At 41.1% G+C, this 16,025-nt stretch overlaps 1 protein-coding gene across 1 annotated transcript; it reads left to right on the forward strand.

The window, feature by feature from the left end:
* Nucleotides 1-4,216: 4,216 nt before the first annotated feature.
* On the forward strand, nucleotides 4,217-14,778 carry LOC124275810 (LIM domain-containing protein PLIM2b-like). The gene is made up of 3 exons (XM_046711487.1): nucleotides 4,217-4,366; nucleotides 13,352-13,479; nucleotides 14,040-14,778. Exons 1-3 carry the CDS (start codon nucleotides 4,352-4,354, stop codon nucleotides 14,137-14,139), a joined length of 243 nt encoding a protein of 80 aa, XP_046567443.1. The 5' UTR covers nucleotides 4,217-4,351; the 3' UTR covers nucleotides 14,140-14,778.
* Nucleotides 14,779-16,025: the final 1,247 nt, after the last annotated feature.

Consider the following 16,025-nt stretch of genomic DNA (forward strand, 5'->3'; position numbering starts at 1 on the left):
TAATAAACAGTTTTAAGTGAATTTTCAATGGAAGAAAGCCAGGATTGCTTTAAATTATCCCAGGAGTAACTACTAGAAATCCTGTCAAACGGGAATCTGTGGTTTCAGCCTTTAACTTAGACTAAGGCTTAGTCTCTGAATATATATAATTTTGATAGTAACAAACAAGCCCATTTAAATTGAAAAGGAGCCCTAGGGAGACCAGAGATTCAGAACCTGGGGAAATCTAGACTTGCTTCGTTTAGGGCTTTAGCACTACAGGGAAGGCTAGGCTGTAGAGAAAATAATGTGGTTCAGGGACTGTGAGACAGACTACCTTTAACTGTTAAGCTTCTAACAATGCCTGACTTTATGGTGTAAGTCTATACTAGTATAGAGATTCTGGCACTGTAAAGTACAGTCAAATCCCGATGAGTCGAATCGCTGGGGACCAAGTAATATATTCGACTTATCGATGTATTCGAGACATAGGTATGTCTATGAGGGTAGAAAAAAAGATGATCCAGTCCTAATTCCTCCTCCTAAGCATTTGTTAATCTAATGATTTCCATATCACTAATAGGGACACCTTATCAGTTCCAGTCTGATTAGCACAGACAGTGATTTCCGTAAAATCACTAATCTGCCTTTTGAACTCACCCGTTAATTGGATCAGTTTGCTACACCAATCAACTTCTCATTGACTGACTTCGGCTTATGTATACATGATTGCTGTTGTTTGAATCTCATGGGACCAAATTTCCTTCTCGAGTTATCGTGTGTATTTTTGAGACGAATTCGTGTAACCGGTATTCAAATGATGACAACTATAACAGGGACTGGTCGGGACCGACAGGTACTTCGAGTTATGCATAATATTCGAGACACCGGCATTCGACTCATCGGGATTTGACTGTATATATATACTCCTGACAACACCCCATTCAGGGGCGGATAAAGCTGTTACCAAATTAATTTTCACGAGAGGTTCAATTGTCATTTAATATGCTTTCAGGACAAACATACCGAAACATGAATCTCATTAACCTATTCAGACAATGACCTACTTTTCAGCCGATCCGAATTTTCTCATGTAAAAGTGAAAAGAGACACCACAAACAACTATGGTTACACTTTTCCAATTCCTTGTTTCATAAGAAAATGGTATTTACAAGTTAATTTTTATTTTAAACTTTAATAACATCGTATTTCTATATTTTATGGCGAGGTGTAGGCAGCATGACCATAACTGAGACGTCACAGACTGCCCCTGTTTGATGAGGTCGTAAAATAATTCACAATTCATCTGGCTCACTGGTTACACCTGTTATGTGTTGTTGTGTGCTTATTCAGTGTAGTTTTGGAACGCACAATGTGATTGATATAATATCAAGTCCGTACCAGACCGCCAAACTTTTCTAGCGGCAGAGCCTCGTTTTGGGATTTCCACGATTTCCAGATTTCCGTCTGTCAGAGCACGCTGTACGACAGAGCACGCTGTACGACGTGTCTGTAAGGATTAGAAGGAGCGTAGTATTACAATATACAAGTGATTAGAAGTATCAAATAATACTGATTAATATTTATGTATCCAGTTGAATGAATTGGTCTCAAAATTCTGGACTGGTTATTGTACTATGTTGCGCAATAGGACGAAACCCAGTCAACAGGAAACGAGACTGTTGTGTAATCGATGTTTTGACTTGAGAGGATTGGGGGAGATGCGCACCTCCGCAAAACAAACAAACAAACAAACACACACACACACACAAAAAAACACACACACACACACACACACACACACACACACACACACACACTCTCACACACACACACTCTCTCTCTCTCTCACACACTCACACTCACACTGGCTTCGCCCTTGCCCCTAGGAATCAACTAACAGTACTAAGTCTATCCCAAAAGTGCACGTGGCTTTTTTGCAACCTGTTCTTCTATAGGTAGTCTGTCTCACAGTCCCTGAACCACATTATTTTCCACACTGCCTAGTCCTCCCTGCAATACTAAAGCCCTAAATGAAGCAAGTCTAGATTTTCCCCAGGTGAATCTCCCAACTCTCTTGGGCTCCTTTTCAATTTAAATGGGTTTATTTGTTACTATCAAAATATATAGATTCAGGGACAAAGCGTTAGTCCACACTAAAGGGTTGCTTCCCACTTTGCCATCCTGGCATTACCTCTCTCAACACAATGCGTAACCTCGGGGTACCAGTGAACAGTACCACCCACCCACACACTGGAGTACATACAGGTTATACACATACATGAAGCACGGCTGCCAAAGAGGCCGTTCCTGTCTGACTGGTGTGTAGATCTGATGCGGCAAACAGTTTGCACAGACATGTAACAGCAGTATGTTCCAGATACAGTAAACACGTCGTCCTTGGCAGCCTCTTGCAACATCGGCGGTGATAGCGTCAGCGTCGATTACAGTTATCAGTCGTCTTGCCTCCACAGTTACAGACAGTTAGCCATTGTGAATCCCTGACACGACTGAACTCGCGTTTACCTTTGCCGTTACAGCAACCGTCACTTATGCTTCGTTAAGAACTAAAACAGCCATGATGCATTACATCGTCTCCCAACAGCTTAGAGCTTAGCTTCTGGCCGCTACTATCAATACTACTAATATTGCTGCTACCATAACCGCTACTACTACTACTACTACTACTACTACTACTACTACTACTACTGCTGCTACTGCTACTACTGCTGCTGCTGATACTATAACAACAACTACTACTACTACTACTACTACTACTACTACTACTACTACTACTACTACTACTACTACTACCACCACTACTACAACAACTACTTTTGAGAGGGGAGGGAGAGAGAGAGTTTCAATGGTCATTTAACAAACTTTCATGCCAAAAGGCGATCCGCCTATGTACTACTACTACTACAACTACTACTACTACTAATAATAATAATTATACTGCTACTACTCCTGCTACTACCATAACTACTGCTACTGCCACGACTACTACTACTTCTGCTGCTGCTGTTATTCTTACTACTACTACTACTACTACTACCACAACTGCTGCTGCTAGTTTTACTGCTATAACTGCTATAACTACTGCCAAGCCTGCTACAAATACCGGAACCTGTACCAGTGCTGATGTCCCAACAACTACTACCACTACTACTACTACCAATCTACTACTCCCACTACAAGAACCATTACTAAAACACACAAAATTACTATTCCATTACTTCATAATTAATGACTTCACCAGCGTCTACCACTGCAACTATACAAATATTTGTTCGCGAGCCTGTACCTTGCTTCCCCAACTTCAACAACTGCATCAACTCCTACTACGACAATACACACCGTCGACAGGCCTATCCGCGAGCCTTTACCTAGACTAAAACTTAGTCCCTGTGTGTATGTGTGTGTGTGTGTGTGTGTGTGTGTGTGTGTGTGTGTGTGTGTGTGTGTGTGTGTGTGTGTGTGCGTGTGTGTGTGTGTGTGTGTGTGTGTGTGTGTGTGTGTGTGTGTGTGTAAATTGAAAAGGAGACCCGGTGATTTGGGAGATTCTAAACTTGCTTCATTTAGGGGGTTAGCATTACAGTGTGACCTAGGCATTAGGGAAAATAATGTGGTTCACTGTGAGATAGACTAGCCTATATCTTGCCTCCCCTACTTCAACAACTCAAGCGTCTTCTAGTTTTCTGCTTTGAATCAGAGCTTCGAGCGCTTAAAAAAAGATTTAAAAATCAAGCTATGTAAATCAAGCATTGACGTGTACCGTCACGTGACTTGTGGCCCCGAGCGGTGAATGAAAAGAAGAATTTAAATACACTCCATGTTCTCATTCATCATGACAACATACAATTCAAATCCGATAGACACCGACCTCCTAGAGAAAGAGTGAACATATTTTTATTTTATATTTATTCATATATATATTTCTGCGGTCAAAAATCCATCTTCATTGTAAGCCACGCATTTCAAATATTGATTACCATATATGTATAATGAACTTGCTCGTTCGCCAGATGAGTCAACCGCCATAGGTGTTGAAGTCCACGCCCATTGCATGCATTAACTACAAGCGTACTGTCATAACACTTGTGTTGTCCTACTCAATACACCTCTCCTGCAATAAAATGATCATAATGATTATTATGTTTACCACATTCCTATATGATTAAATACAAAAAGCCACCAAGTTGGCTATTAGTGGGATATTTTCCCTCGCTAACGCCAGGCGATCTCGCCAATCACATATATCGCCTTTCTGAAACTTTTGTGTCGTGTGCAAAACTTTCCCGTCTGATTCAATATTGGCGGACAAGAGCGACTTTGATAGTTACAACCAACGCTTCATCACTCTACCACCATGCCCCCTAAATTCGTAAGTACTTTGTGATTGTATGTTAGGCATAGGTCTATAACAGTCGCAGATGTATGAATTAATTATTCGTTTGCTTTAGGTTGATGGGTAAAATTCTCTACAATATATTTTGGTGTAGGCCTTTCGTGTTTCTGGGAGATAAGTCTCACCGCTTTGGGGTGAAGTTGTTCGGAGAACGTAGACACGGGGGATGTGGGGTTGGGATGCTGCAGCAGGGTGAAACAATTTGACCTGCCATGGAATGAACAAGTGCAGCTGGATACGTCATATCTCGTCAGCTTGGAGCTGTATATGTATACTAGACTGTCTTGTGTTCGAGCAGACGACATTTTCCCGTGTAAGTGAAGCGCAGACCTGACGACTTTCATTTTCCGCTGATTATTGTTTGCTGTGTTTGGTTTAATGTTTTTGTTTGTGACCCGGTTGAGTCTCGAGATGTCACAAAGGACACTTTCAACACAGGAATCAGAGGAAGTATTAGAAACCAGCTGTATCAGTGATAGAAATTCCGTAGTATATTCCGCGTTTTAGACACCAGATATGCAGGAATACATACATTAACACTCTACTCCATGAATATATAGTGCTGTCATGTAGGATGTTTAATGTCAGTAGAGCTGTTTGAGTGTTGCTAGAGGAGGTATTTACACTATCGACCCGTCCCTGCTGTCGTCTGCTCACAACGTCGAGATCAATGTCCCACCTCGAACAATGTAACTGAAATACACATGTTCCAGAAATATCTTCCCTGGTTAACGCCTTCTCATTTAATACACATTTTCTTCAGTCAAGTCGGGACACAGCTTCATGTAGCAAACAACCAACTTGATCTTATGCCCAGTGAGAGTGACCGTACCACCCAATCACAACAAGTCTCTGAAGACGATTTATGTTCCTTGCTATCTGTCTGAAACGTACTCCAAGAGCTGAGCGAACCCCGCCCTAACCGATGTTCACTCGCGTTTTAACGTTCTCTCTGACGCAGGTTACCCTCAAGACTAACTCTCAGTCTCTGAATATATACAATTTTGACAGAAAGAAAAGCCTCATTTAAAATTGAAAAGGACTGTCAGTGAAGTGGGAGGTTCAGAACCTAAAATTGGGGAAATCTTGACTTGAATCTTCAGAGGTCTTGCATTACAGATAGGACTTGGAAACATAATATGGTTCAGGGACTGTGAGACAGGCTAGTTGCCCTCTAATGCTGACGCACTCTATCATTTCTCACTGCCTCGGTGTAACGAGTTCCTAAGCGCGCCAAAACGAGAATACATTCATGCCATTTTCAATATTTGAACAAGATCTTTCTTTCACAACGGGAACACATCCACTACATAGCTGGATTGTTTACACTTGCCCATCTACTGGGTCGCGCCCAGAATAAGTTGCTCTCAAGAGGGAGCCAGTTGTATGTATGCAGATTTTCCACTCTCGGCTCTGCCTATTACTGTCGAGGTGATACATACTGTTATAGCCTGTTGTGTACTAGTAGCAGGTGATATACAGTGATAACATATCAATTATCAGGTCATGTCGTAGGCAGTATACAGTGTTACATTTATTCCAAGGCTGATGCTCCCTTGATGTGACTGATACTCAGGGAACAACAAGGCTGATACGCACGTTTAGCATGGTAGACTTGCACAAGTCCCTAAAGTAATAATTAATAGTTTAAATGATAATTTCTATGAAAAAAATATAAATATCCCACTAACAGACTGGCGTCCTTACACTGTCCACCTATCTAGACTTTCCTCTTAAAGGATTGAATTACTATACATCCATGGGCTTAGCCTTCAGTTCAGCCTTGCACCAAGGATAACAGCACGATCGACTGGGGACCGGCCAAACACCCCTCAGGACAAAAGCCCCATGGTACAAAAGTCCCTCGACCAAAAGCCCCTCTAGACAATAGCCCCTCTAGACAAAAGCCCCTCGCTAATTTGAGCACCCCTGTCAAAAGCCCCTCGATTCATGCACTTGTTTCAAATATTTCATAATAATACTTGACAAACAAACATTTCTCATAGCCAATCTCAGGCTTTCCCATGGAGGAAATGGGTATATGGTTTATCGTGTCAGGTTTAGCTCCAGAATTATTATGTCATGTCATTTATAATTCTTGTCGATTTGTTTTCATTTGTTTGATGATATATATTTCTTATTCTCTATTCTCTAAAAATATTTGCTAATTACATATTAATATATATTATTTAGGGTCATCAAGCAATAAAATGTATCATGTTGTTAATCATTTCTTGTCTTTAATCATATTTTCCCATTAATAAGTAAAGTGAGGGGCTTTTGGTCATTTTTCGAGGGGTTTTTGTCCTGAGGCGTTTTTGTACCAAGGGTTTTTTGTCCTGTGGGGCTTTTGACCTAGACCCGATCGACTAACACTTAGTCCCTGAATATATATAATGTTGATAGTAACAAATAAACCCATTTAAATTGAAAAGGAGCACCAGTGAGTTGTGAGATTGAACCTGAGGAAATCTAGACTTGCTTCATATAGGGCTTTAGCATTGCAGGGAGGGCTAGGCAGTAGTGAAAATAATGTGGTTCAGGGACTGTGAGACATACTAATAGCATGGATGCATGGGAGTTGCCAGGTTTAGGTCATAGCTGATACTCGGTATTTTGCACAGTTGTGTATCATTACAGTACATGCTGTGTCAGATACTGACTATCAGAGCACAGAAGGATTATTATGTCTTGTAAATGGCGAACCGACTTTCAAAAACAGTAATCCCGTCGTGGTTTCAATGACCTACTGAGAGCTGAATATATCAACTGAAAACTGCTATCTGTATAGACCCGGCTAACATACCTCCACAGAATCAACTATGTGCCACAAAGAACATTCTATACTTAATTCTATGTCCTTTTCGTTGCTACAGGGGAGAATGTAATCCTTTCTGTGTTCAAGTCGGTTTATTAGAATGATATCCCTGACGCAATGCTGGGATGGTCGTTTGATAGACGTCGATGGAGGTTTATTCACACCGCTGAGGGCGACCTGACACGCCGAGTTATGCACATCGTAATGGAATAACCTCACATCCAAAACGGAAGTGGCAATCGCGTGCTTCCGACGTGTCAGATAAGGATTAATGACTTCAGCGGTAGAAGGGGCTCCGGGATGAATGAAAAGGAACACTAATCGTTTTTGAATTACCCTTTTTTCTTATTATCATTTTTATTTTGCCATCTGAAGACAGATTTGATGAGATGTGATCCTAAATAATTCATTTAAATAATTCATTTACATACTTAATGTTTACATACCTAAGTACATACTTAATGAACGTAGATTTAATGTCAGTATGTGATGATAACACAGCGCTATACATTTATATGTCTGGTCTTTCTGTTAAAGACATAAATTGATCGGCTTCGTTTTCATACGCCCCCTCAAAACTTCACTTCAGCTTGCAGGCAACGAGCATGATCTCCGCAAACTGCTCTTGTAATCTCGCTTTGAGGGGATGAGCTCAAAGGGATCAAAATGAATATTAAGAGGATTGTGAAGAATCACGTTAAATCCAGGATGCAGGTTAATCCGAGGATTTTGATTAAAATCTGTCACAGATCGTTGCCCTGGATTACTTTGCTTTTTAGAATCGACAACACTGAAACGTGACGTCACTTCCTGCATATCATGCCCTCCGTATGTCCGCTTAAAAATTCATTATGTTGCTGTCAAAGGCAGCGAAACATGATAGGCCATCTTGCCAACGTTGCTCTGTGTCCGCCCATTCTTTGCAGAATAAGTCCTCAAAAGCCCGCCTAATCATGACGGTCACATGTGGCTCTAACGTCTAATGCGCTGCAAGTCGTTGTGTCTGATTATTGGTTCGAATCCCGTCCTCCCCGATGGTTCACCGGTTCATCAGCACCATACCGTGCAAGAGGGTTGCGCCAACGTCTTGAATGCCTGAGAGCTGCGCCACTTCGAGATTTCCTCCCGCTAATACACCGTGATATCTTTAATACTGTTTTAAGGTACCTTAAAACAAATTCATTTGCTCACTCTAAGTTGTGGATCTGGTGATTACCTGGGAGCTTCCTCATGACTTCAACCACTAGTTTGCTTAAAGTGAGTGAGTTTAGTTGTACGCCCATGTTAGCAGTATTCCAGCAATATCACAACAGGGGCCAGTAGAAATGGGCTTCACACATTGTACCCACGTGGAAAATCGAAGCCGGGTCTTCAGCGTGACGAGCGATCACCCCAGGGGCGGATGCAGCTTTTGGGGAAGGGGGCTTGCACGCTATTGAGAAAAGGAGGGGTGCACACTTCATTTTCACCCGAGTTTCAATAGTTCATTGAACAAACGTTCAGGACAAAAGGAGGGGCGCGCACCCCTGCACACGATGGATCCGCCTATATGCACCTGAACTACTAGGGACCGCCTCCGTGGTGTAGTGGTTAGAGCGTCCGCCCGGAGAGCGGAAGGTCGCGAGTTCGATCCCCGACCGCGTCATACCAAAAGATGTCAAAATATGGTACTTGTTGGTCCCTGCCTGGCGCTCAGCATTAATGGGTACAACAAGGACTGGTCGGCTCGGAGTCAGTATAATGTGTCTGAGTGGGGTATTCATGCTTCACTGCGGCATGGTATCTCAGTGGGCTAGCCCTTTAAAACCAACCTTAAGTCTGGGCTAGTACAAGCAGCCGCACATACACATACACACGCGTGGACGAGCGAAATATTCTCAAGCACGACGTTAAACCCAATTTCACCTCACCTCACCTGAACCACTAGGCTACCCCACCGCCCAGTTAGCTTGGAATTAAGGTAACAGCGGACATCTATTGACAAAGGAACACTGCCGATGTGTCGTCATTGTAGTAATAACTCAGAAATAATAATAACTCGGCTGCTGGTAACACGAAGTGTTTTTCTCAGCGACATTTATTTCTGGGTAAATTCCCTGGATGTTTTGTGATTGTGTTTAGTGAGATGGCTTGTACTGATCATGCATTGTCCCATCAGTGTTGTGAGAACCTGGGGCTGTGTGGTTTCCCAGTGGGAAGGTAATCTCAGGTGTGACGACAGCGTGCACTACACACAGACTCAGTCGACCAGGTCAGCGGATACAGCCACCCGTGCGTCACGACCTGTACCAAACCCTGACAACAATAGTAACAGATACCCTGACGAAAGTTGTCGTGGACAGGCGGAAATTGTCATCATGACAGTCTCCCGGTCAACCGTTTTTGTTTGACTCTTTCATCACCACTCGCCCCTTTCCGTAACCTCCAAAGAAGTCAGTCAGAAGACTTGTCCCGGAATAACAAGAGTGGGTCACAAATGTGTTTGACTTACATGAATGATGTCATAGTAACTGTTGCCCTTGGCTGTCTCACAGTCCCTGAACCATATTATCTTCCCTACTGCCTAGCCCACCTTGCAATGCTAAAGCCCTAAATAAAGCAAGTCTAGATTTCCTCAGGTTCAGGAATTTCCTATTTTACTGGGGCTCCTTTTCAATTTAAATGTTACTATCAAAATTATAATATTCAGAGACTAAGCGTTAGTCTTCTGTTGCCCAGACGACGGTATTTCACTGTTACTCTACTACACTTGCAATAGTGACTGTCATGCTGATCACAGTTTTCATAGAATCTGTTGCCCAGACAACAGATGCCCTGATGACTGTCAGATGAGTTGACATGGCGGTTTATTTAATTTAACGAACGTTGTCCTGGTGACGGATGATTCATATGGAATGAATCATTAAAATCTACTCTCGATATTGACAACCTTGTCCATCAGCTGTCTCACTGTTGTGTGTTGTTTCGCTCAAGATATAAGCGAACCCCGTCTAAATAACCAGAATCTTAACCGCCGTCATAGTCACAGTAACAATAAACAAAATGCACGTGTAACGCAGTCTCTCTCAGTGGCCTGAGGTGTAAGCTAGATTCCAAACCATCGGTTGTGGATAGAAAGGTATTTCTATCATAATGCAGGTGTTTTCGCCTCGCCACAATGGGCCAGCCTATTTATATTTGGGGTTAGAATGAGTTGACCATTTAACGTCATACGCTTAAGGCTACGTCGAAGTAAACGGCAGTTTTAAGAGTAACGGTTACACAGATGAAGAGAACCCACCCGTCTTGCGTTTTGTTTACTTACGGGGTGAAACGTTTAGTAAACTACTACTCTGGTTGCAGGACTACCTGTGCAATACGGGGTTTTACTGGTATTTCTATAACAAATGTCTTGGTGTGTCATAACACTGGCAAATATGGAATGATATTGGTATGTCCGTTATAACACAGGTATGTCTGTTAACAAGGTTATGTCTGTTAAACCATTTGTATTTGTTATAACACAAACTGCCTGTTATAACCCTGGTATGTTTTGGTATAACACTGGTGGGTCTCTTGTAAGACTGGTGCTCCTCGAGTAAATCGTTAGCTGGCTCTAAAGCGAGATTCTGTTGCGATCAACTCTGACCTTTAGGAGAGGATATCTACCAGACACGTGCATCTCATTCAGACAAGCAATGTGACGTCATATGTTAGAATAAAGGCTATATTCGCAGCCTGTGCTATTTCAGGCAGCTGTACTCGCCAGCAGTGGGGTAATCAGTTACACGGGACGTTGTCCTTGACCTGTCTTGATGCAAGGTCACGTGTGATACACTGAGAAACTAATCAGAAAACCTGCGATAATTTGTAGCATGAATCGTACTGGAACGTATATATGTAACTCAAATATGTTTCTTGATGTAGATGCGTTTGGCGTTCCACTCTCGGTCCTGCTTATACTGAATTCAATGTTACATTTAAGTAACATTCTACGTCAATGACATCTTTGAATGATGCTCATTTCTTGCCGAGTTTCGATGGGCGAAAAGAAACGCAATGGTTTTATACCACGTTCTAACATGTCGAGGCAGATGCTCGTATTGTAATTGGTATTCGACATTACTGAATAGTAGAATGTCGACAAGTTCGACATGCCAAAATGTCGAGATTAATTTCCAAAAGAGAGAGTTAACTCGTAGCTCGTCACGTTATTGTCTCGTATGTTATTTCTCGTATGTTATTGTCTTGCGATAAAAATAAGCTACCAGGCGAAAAAAAGTAGACACCCATATTTGATGATGGCTAAAAATTAAGCAAACGAGAACTGCTTTTTCGATGGTGATGTATGTAATACGGGCATCATAGGTATGTTTTGGACCTTACGTTTTCACGTTTACGTTACGTTTATCCTTGTATTGTTATGGATAACATTTGTATTTTCGATCAAATCAAATTTTCAAGTGTATACTTACTTTGCCATGACATTTATGTAATAATATAGCTCCATGATAACTATGTAATATCGTGTGCCTGGACGAGGAGAGGTGATCACTATTCCAATGTATGAAACCGTGTGATGATTATATACTATTCACACTTTGCCAAGGGTCAAATCATGGATTCAACAGGAAACTATGATGTGGGGTGAAATTTGGTTTAAATATCTAAGCTTATTGTAAGCATGGAACCTAGGTTTCAGTATGTCATTGCATCTTGTGGACCCCATACCTGCTATTGACAGGTGTTGTTTATTTGTCAATGACTCGTTCCATGATTTGCAAAATGGTTGATTGGTGCCATGAAAACCATCTTTATGGTTACTCATGTATCAAGTGCATAGGGTTAGATTAAAGTGACGGTCTGTCTAAAGAGGGGGTTACCATATTATTATTTATCCAGTTTTAAATGGATACAATTTCAGATTATAAATCTACGTTTAAGTAAAGTTGTGATCCTTGACAAAGTGTGAGTAGTATATTTAGGAAATAAAGTTCGCTCTACCCCAATGTGTTTTGTAATAAAGTATAGTTTTGCCCTGAACATTGGGGTAGAGCGAACTTTACATCTTTTCTAAGATGCTAAATTTAATACTTTCTAAGGATAATTACGATTGATAAAAGGCAGAAAACAAATGACGGTGTCGGTGACCTAAATTAAGAATCCTCGCACAGGGCTAACTGGTGCGCTGTTCTATTGATGTGTCTGCCCCCCTACGTTAAGACGAACGTTACCAGAAAAAAACAAATGATAAAAGTTTGATGACGGTTTATGTTCGGATTAAATATCTTCTCTGAATTATTTTAATTACATCTGTCATTAACGTAAACCATATGGGGCAATATGAACGTCGCATTTCTACTACCAACGTAAGTTTAGATCAGTACATCCAGATGAAGCTGAGTAGTCAAGCGACATTCCACGATTGCATTGTGGGAATGTAAACATTGCGAACGTTACCGTGTCGCTGAAAACTTGTGAGTCGAATTGACACATTTTAAACGTCGTAAAACATAAACGTAATGTTTCCACCAGTGATGTTAGCTGCGTGAAGCAACTGCAAACCAAGAAACGGGATGCAACGGAGTAGTTTACTGTAGGAGGCCGTACGAGGCGATGACAACTGACATGCATCGTGACGTCACTTACATTGTGACGTAATGTAAAATAATTCGATTACGAGGGGGCACACTAGAATGGCACAGTGACGGGATAACGTCATTCAGTTGTTACGTCATCAAAAAACTATACCTTTATTGTCTCATAATGTTGTTTTTTTTCGATTGTTCTAACCGCTAGGCATCTTAGAAAACGACTTAATGGCACTTTTGATAGCAATGTAACCAATACACAATAATGTAACCACGTGATAACCATGTAACGATGTGACAATAGTGTAACCATGCGATAACAATGTAACCAATACACAATAATGTAACCACGTGATAACAACGTACCGATGTGACAATAGTGTAACCCATGTGATAACAATGTAACCAATACACAATAATGTAACCACGTGATAACAACGTACCCATGAGACAATAGTGTACCCATGCGATAACAATGTAACCAATACACAATAATGTAACCACGTGATAACAACGTACCCATGAGACAATAGTGTACCCATGCGATAACAATGTAACTATGTGATGTTGCAGGGAGGAGGAGACAAGTGCGGCATCTGCGCTAAGACGGTGTACGCCCAGGAGAAGATCGAGGCAGGCGGAATAATCTTCCACAAGAACTGCTTCAAATGTAGCGTGGAGAGTTGCAGATTGCAGCTGAAGTGAGTTATTGGATTTATCGACTATAATGTGACAATATTGGTAGGGGTGTTGATAGTGTGTTCCGGTACAGGTTTTCCCGTGATTAAAGGGCCTGCTGAGTTGCGTCTCGCTTTATTGAAGGGAGAACTGGGACTTGATCGTGGATCCCGTACAACTCACTCACTCACTTTAATACTGTTGCTCTCCACAGACCAACGAACCCGTGAAGATCCGATCCGGGTTAGAATTGATCTTCAGCCACCCATGTTTGTTGTTAGAGGCGACTAACAGGATCTGGTGGTCAGGCTCGCTGACATGTCTTGGTATTCCAGTTACGTAGATCGATGCTCATGCTGTTGATCACTAGATTGTCTGGTCCAGACTCCCTATTTGCAGATCGCCGCCATATAGCTGGAATATTTCTGAGTGCGGCATAAAACTAAAATCACTCACACACTCATTACAGGTCAGCGATGCAGCTTATTTGTTGCTCTAAACACTTTACAAACCAACTGTAGATAATCATATAACGGTAACTTGGGGTCTGTCGACATGGTAACGGAATGTTGTTTTTTTCCAGGCGTGAGGCATATGCCCAAGATGGAGGCACGTTATACTGCAAGAAACACTTTGCCTCAGAAGTGACGGCGAAAAACACGCAAAATCCAACCACCTTTTAACTCAACATGACACTGGAGTACCGTCCACAGTGCATTGTAGGATACATGCTGTCACGTGATTTGGCGTCAAGTTTTGTAGTCTTCTGTGAGAGGTCGACTCCTGTGTCGATAGGCGGCAATACGACTCTCAGTGTGCTTAGCTGAAACCAAATACAGTCCATATATATATATATATTTATTAGTAACTTCATTGGAAATGTAGGTGCTTAGATGCACTTGAAATGTGCTATGCGCTGTTAAACAAGTCCAAAACACATTTCCATCGCGCGGAGGTACCATTCTGCTGCTGCACCTGCCACCCCTGTGGGCAAAGTGAACTCTTCTGTAGTGCCTTACCCTAGAATGCTGGTGTATTTTCAAATCTTTAATTTGTAATTTGTAACTGTGAGTAAAACATCAAATTTGTTTTCAACTGTAGTAAAACATTCCCTTCATAAGAATTCGTTAAACTTAGGATCGTTATTTTTGTTTTGAAAGGGCCCTGGAAGTATATCAAGAGTCATCTGAAATACAACCTTGTCAGACCCCATCTTGTAGATATAGAAGTAAATAGTTTGTCAATCATCTGATCTGAAACATCATACATCGTCCAGGTTTTGTAGATACACATTTGTGACATAAAACGTTTTGTTTCGTTTACGGTAATGTGTTGTTGTTTTATTGCGGTCACCACACCATCGTCACGGCGTAACAGTTACAGTTACAGTGGTATCAACTACATCCATCAGAGCAATATTACAGATATACCACAGCTCTATTACAGTGAACAGCTTTTAGTTAACAGTGTTATAGCTAGATACCTGCTGTTGTTAACAGTATTACAGCTATACCACAATAACAACACGACTCTATTGTAGCAGTCTTTAGTTAACAGTGTTATAGCTAGATACTTGCTGTTGTTAACAGTATTACAGCTATACCACAATAACAACACGACTCTATTGTAGCAGTCTTTAGTTAACAGTGTTATAGCAAGATACTTGCTGTTGTTAACAGTATTACAGCTATACCACAATAACAACACGACTCTATTGTAGCAGTCTTTAGTTAACAGTGTTATAGCTAGATACTTGCTGTTGTTAACAGTATTACAGCTATACCACAATAACAACACGACTCTATTGTAGCAGTCTTTAGTTAACAGTGTTATAGCTAGATACTTGCTGTTGTTAACAGTATTACAGCTATACCACAATAACAACACGACTCTATTGTAGCAGTCTTTAGTTAACAGTGTTGTAGCAAGATACCGTTGTTAACAGTATTACAGCTATACCACAATAACAACACGACTCTATTGTATAGCAGCCTTTAGTTAACAGTGTTATAGCTAGATACTTGCTGTTGTTAACAGTATTACAGCTATACCACAATAACAACACGACTCTATTGTAGCAGTCTTTAGTTAACAGTGTTATAGCAAGATACTGTTGTTAACAGTATTACAGCTATACCACAATAACAACACGACTTTATTGTAGCAGTCTTTAGTTAACAATGTTATAGCTAGATACATGCTGTAGTTAACAGTATTACAGCTATACCACAATAACAACACGACTCTATTGTAGCAGTCTTTAGTTAACAGTGTTGTAGCAAGATACCTGCTGTAGTTAACAGTATTACAGCTATACCACAATAACAACACGACTCTATTGTAGCAGTCTTTAGTTAACAGTGTTATAGCTAGATACATGCTGTAGTTAACAGCATTACAGCTATACCACAATAACAACACGACTCTATTGTAGCAGCCTTTAGTTAACAGTGTTATAGCTAGATACCTGCTGTAGTTAACAGTATTACAGCTATACCACAATAACAACACGACTCTATTGTAGCAGCCTTTAGTTAACAGTGTTATAGCTAGATACATGCTGTAGTTA

The sequence above is a fragment of the Haliotis rubra genome, unplaced genomic scaffold, assembly GCF_003918875.1.
Source record: "Haliotis rubra isolate DU_JTF1 unplaced genomic scaffold, ASM391887v1 Scf203, whole genome shotgun sequence".
NCBI classification, from domain to species: Eukaryota; Metazoa; Mollusca; class Gastropoda; order Lepetellida; family Haliotidae; genus Haliotis; species Haliotis rubra.

Excerpts from the sequence above, each read along its gene's own strand:
- LOC124275810 (XM_046711487.1), top strand. Across the intron at positions 13,480-14,039 it reads AGTTGCAGATTGCAGCTGAA|GCGTGAGGCATATGCCCAAG; the intron begins GTGAGTTATTGG and ends GTTTTTTTCCAG.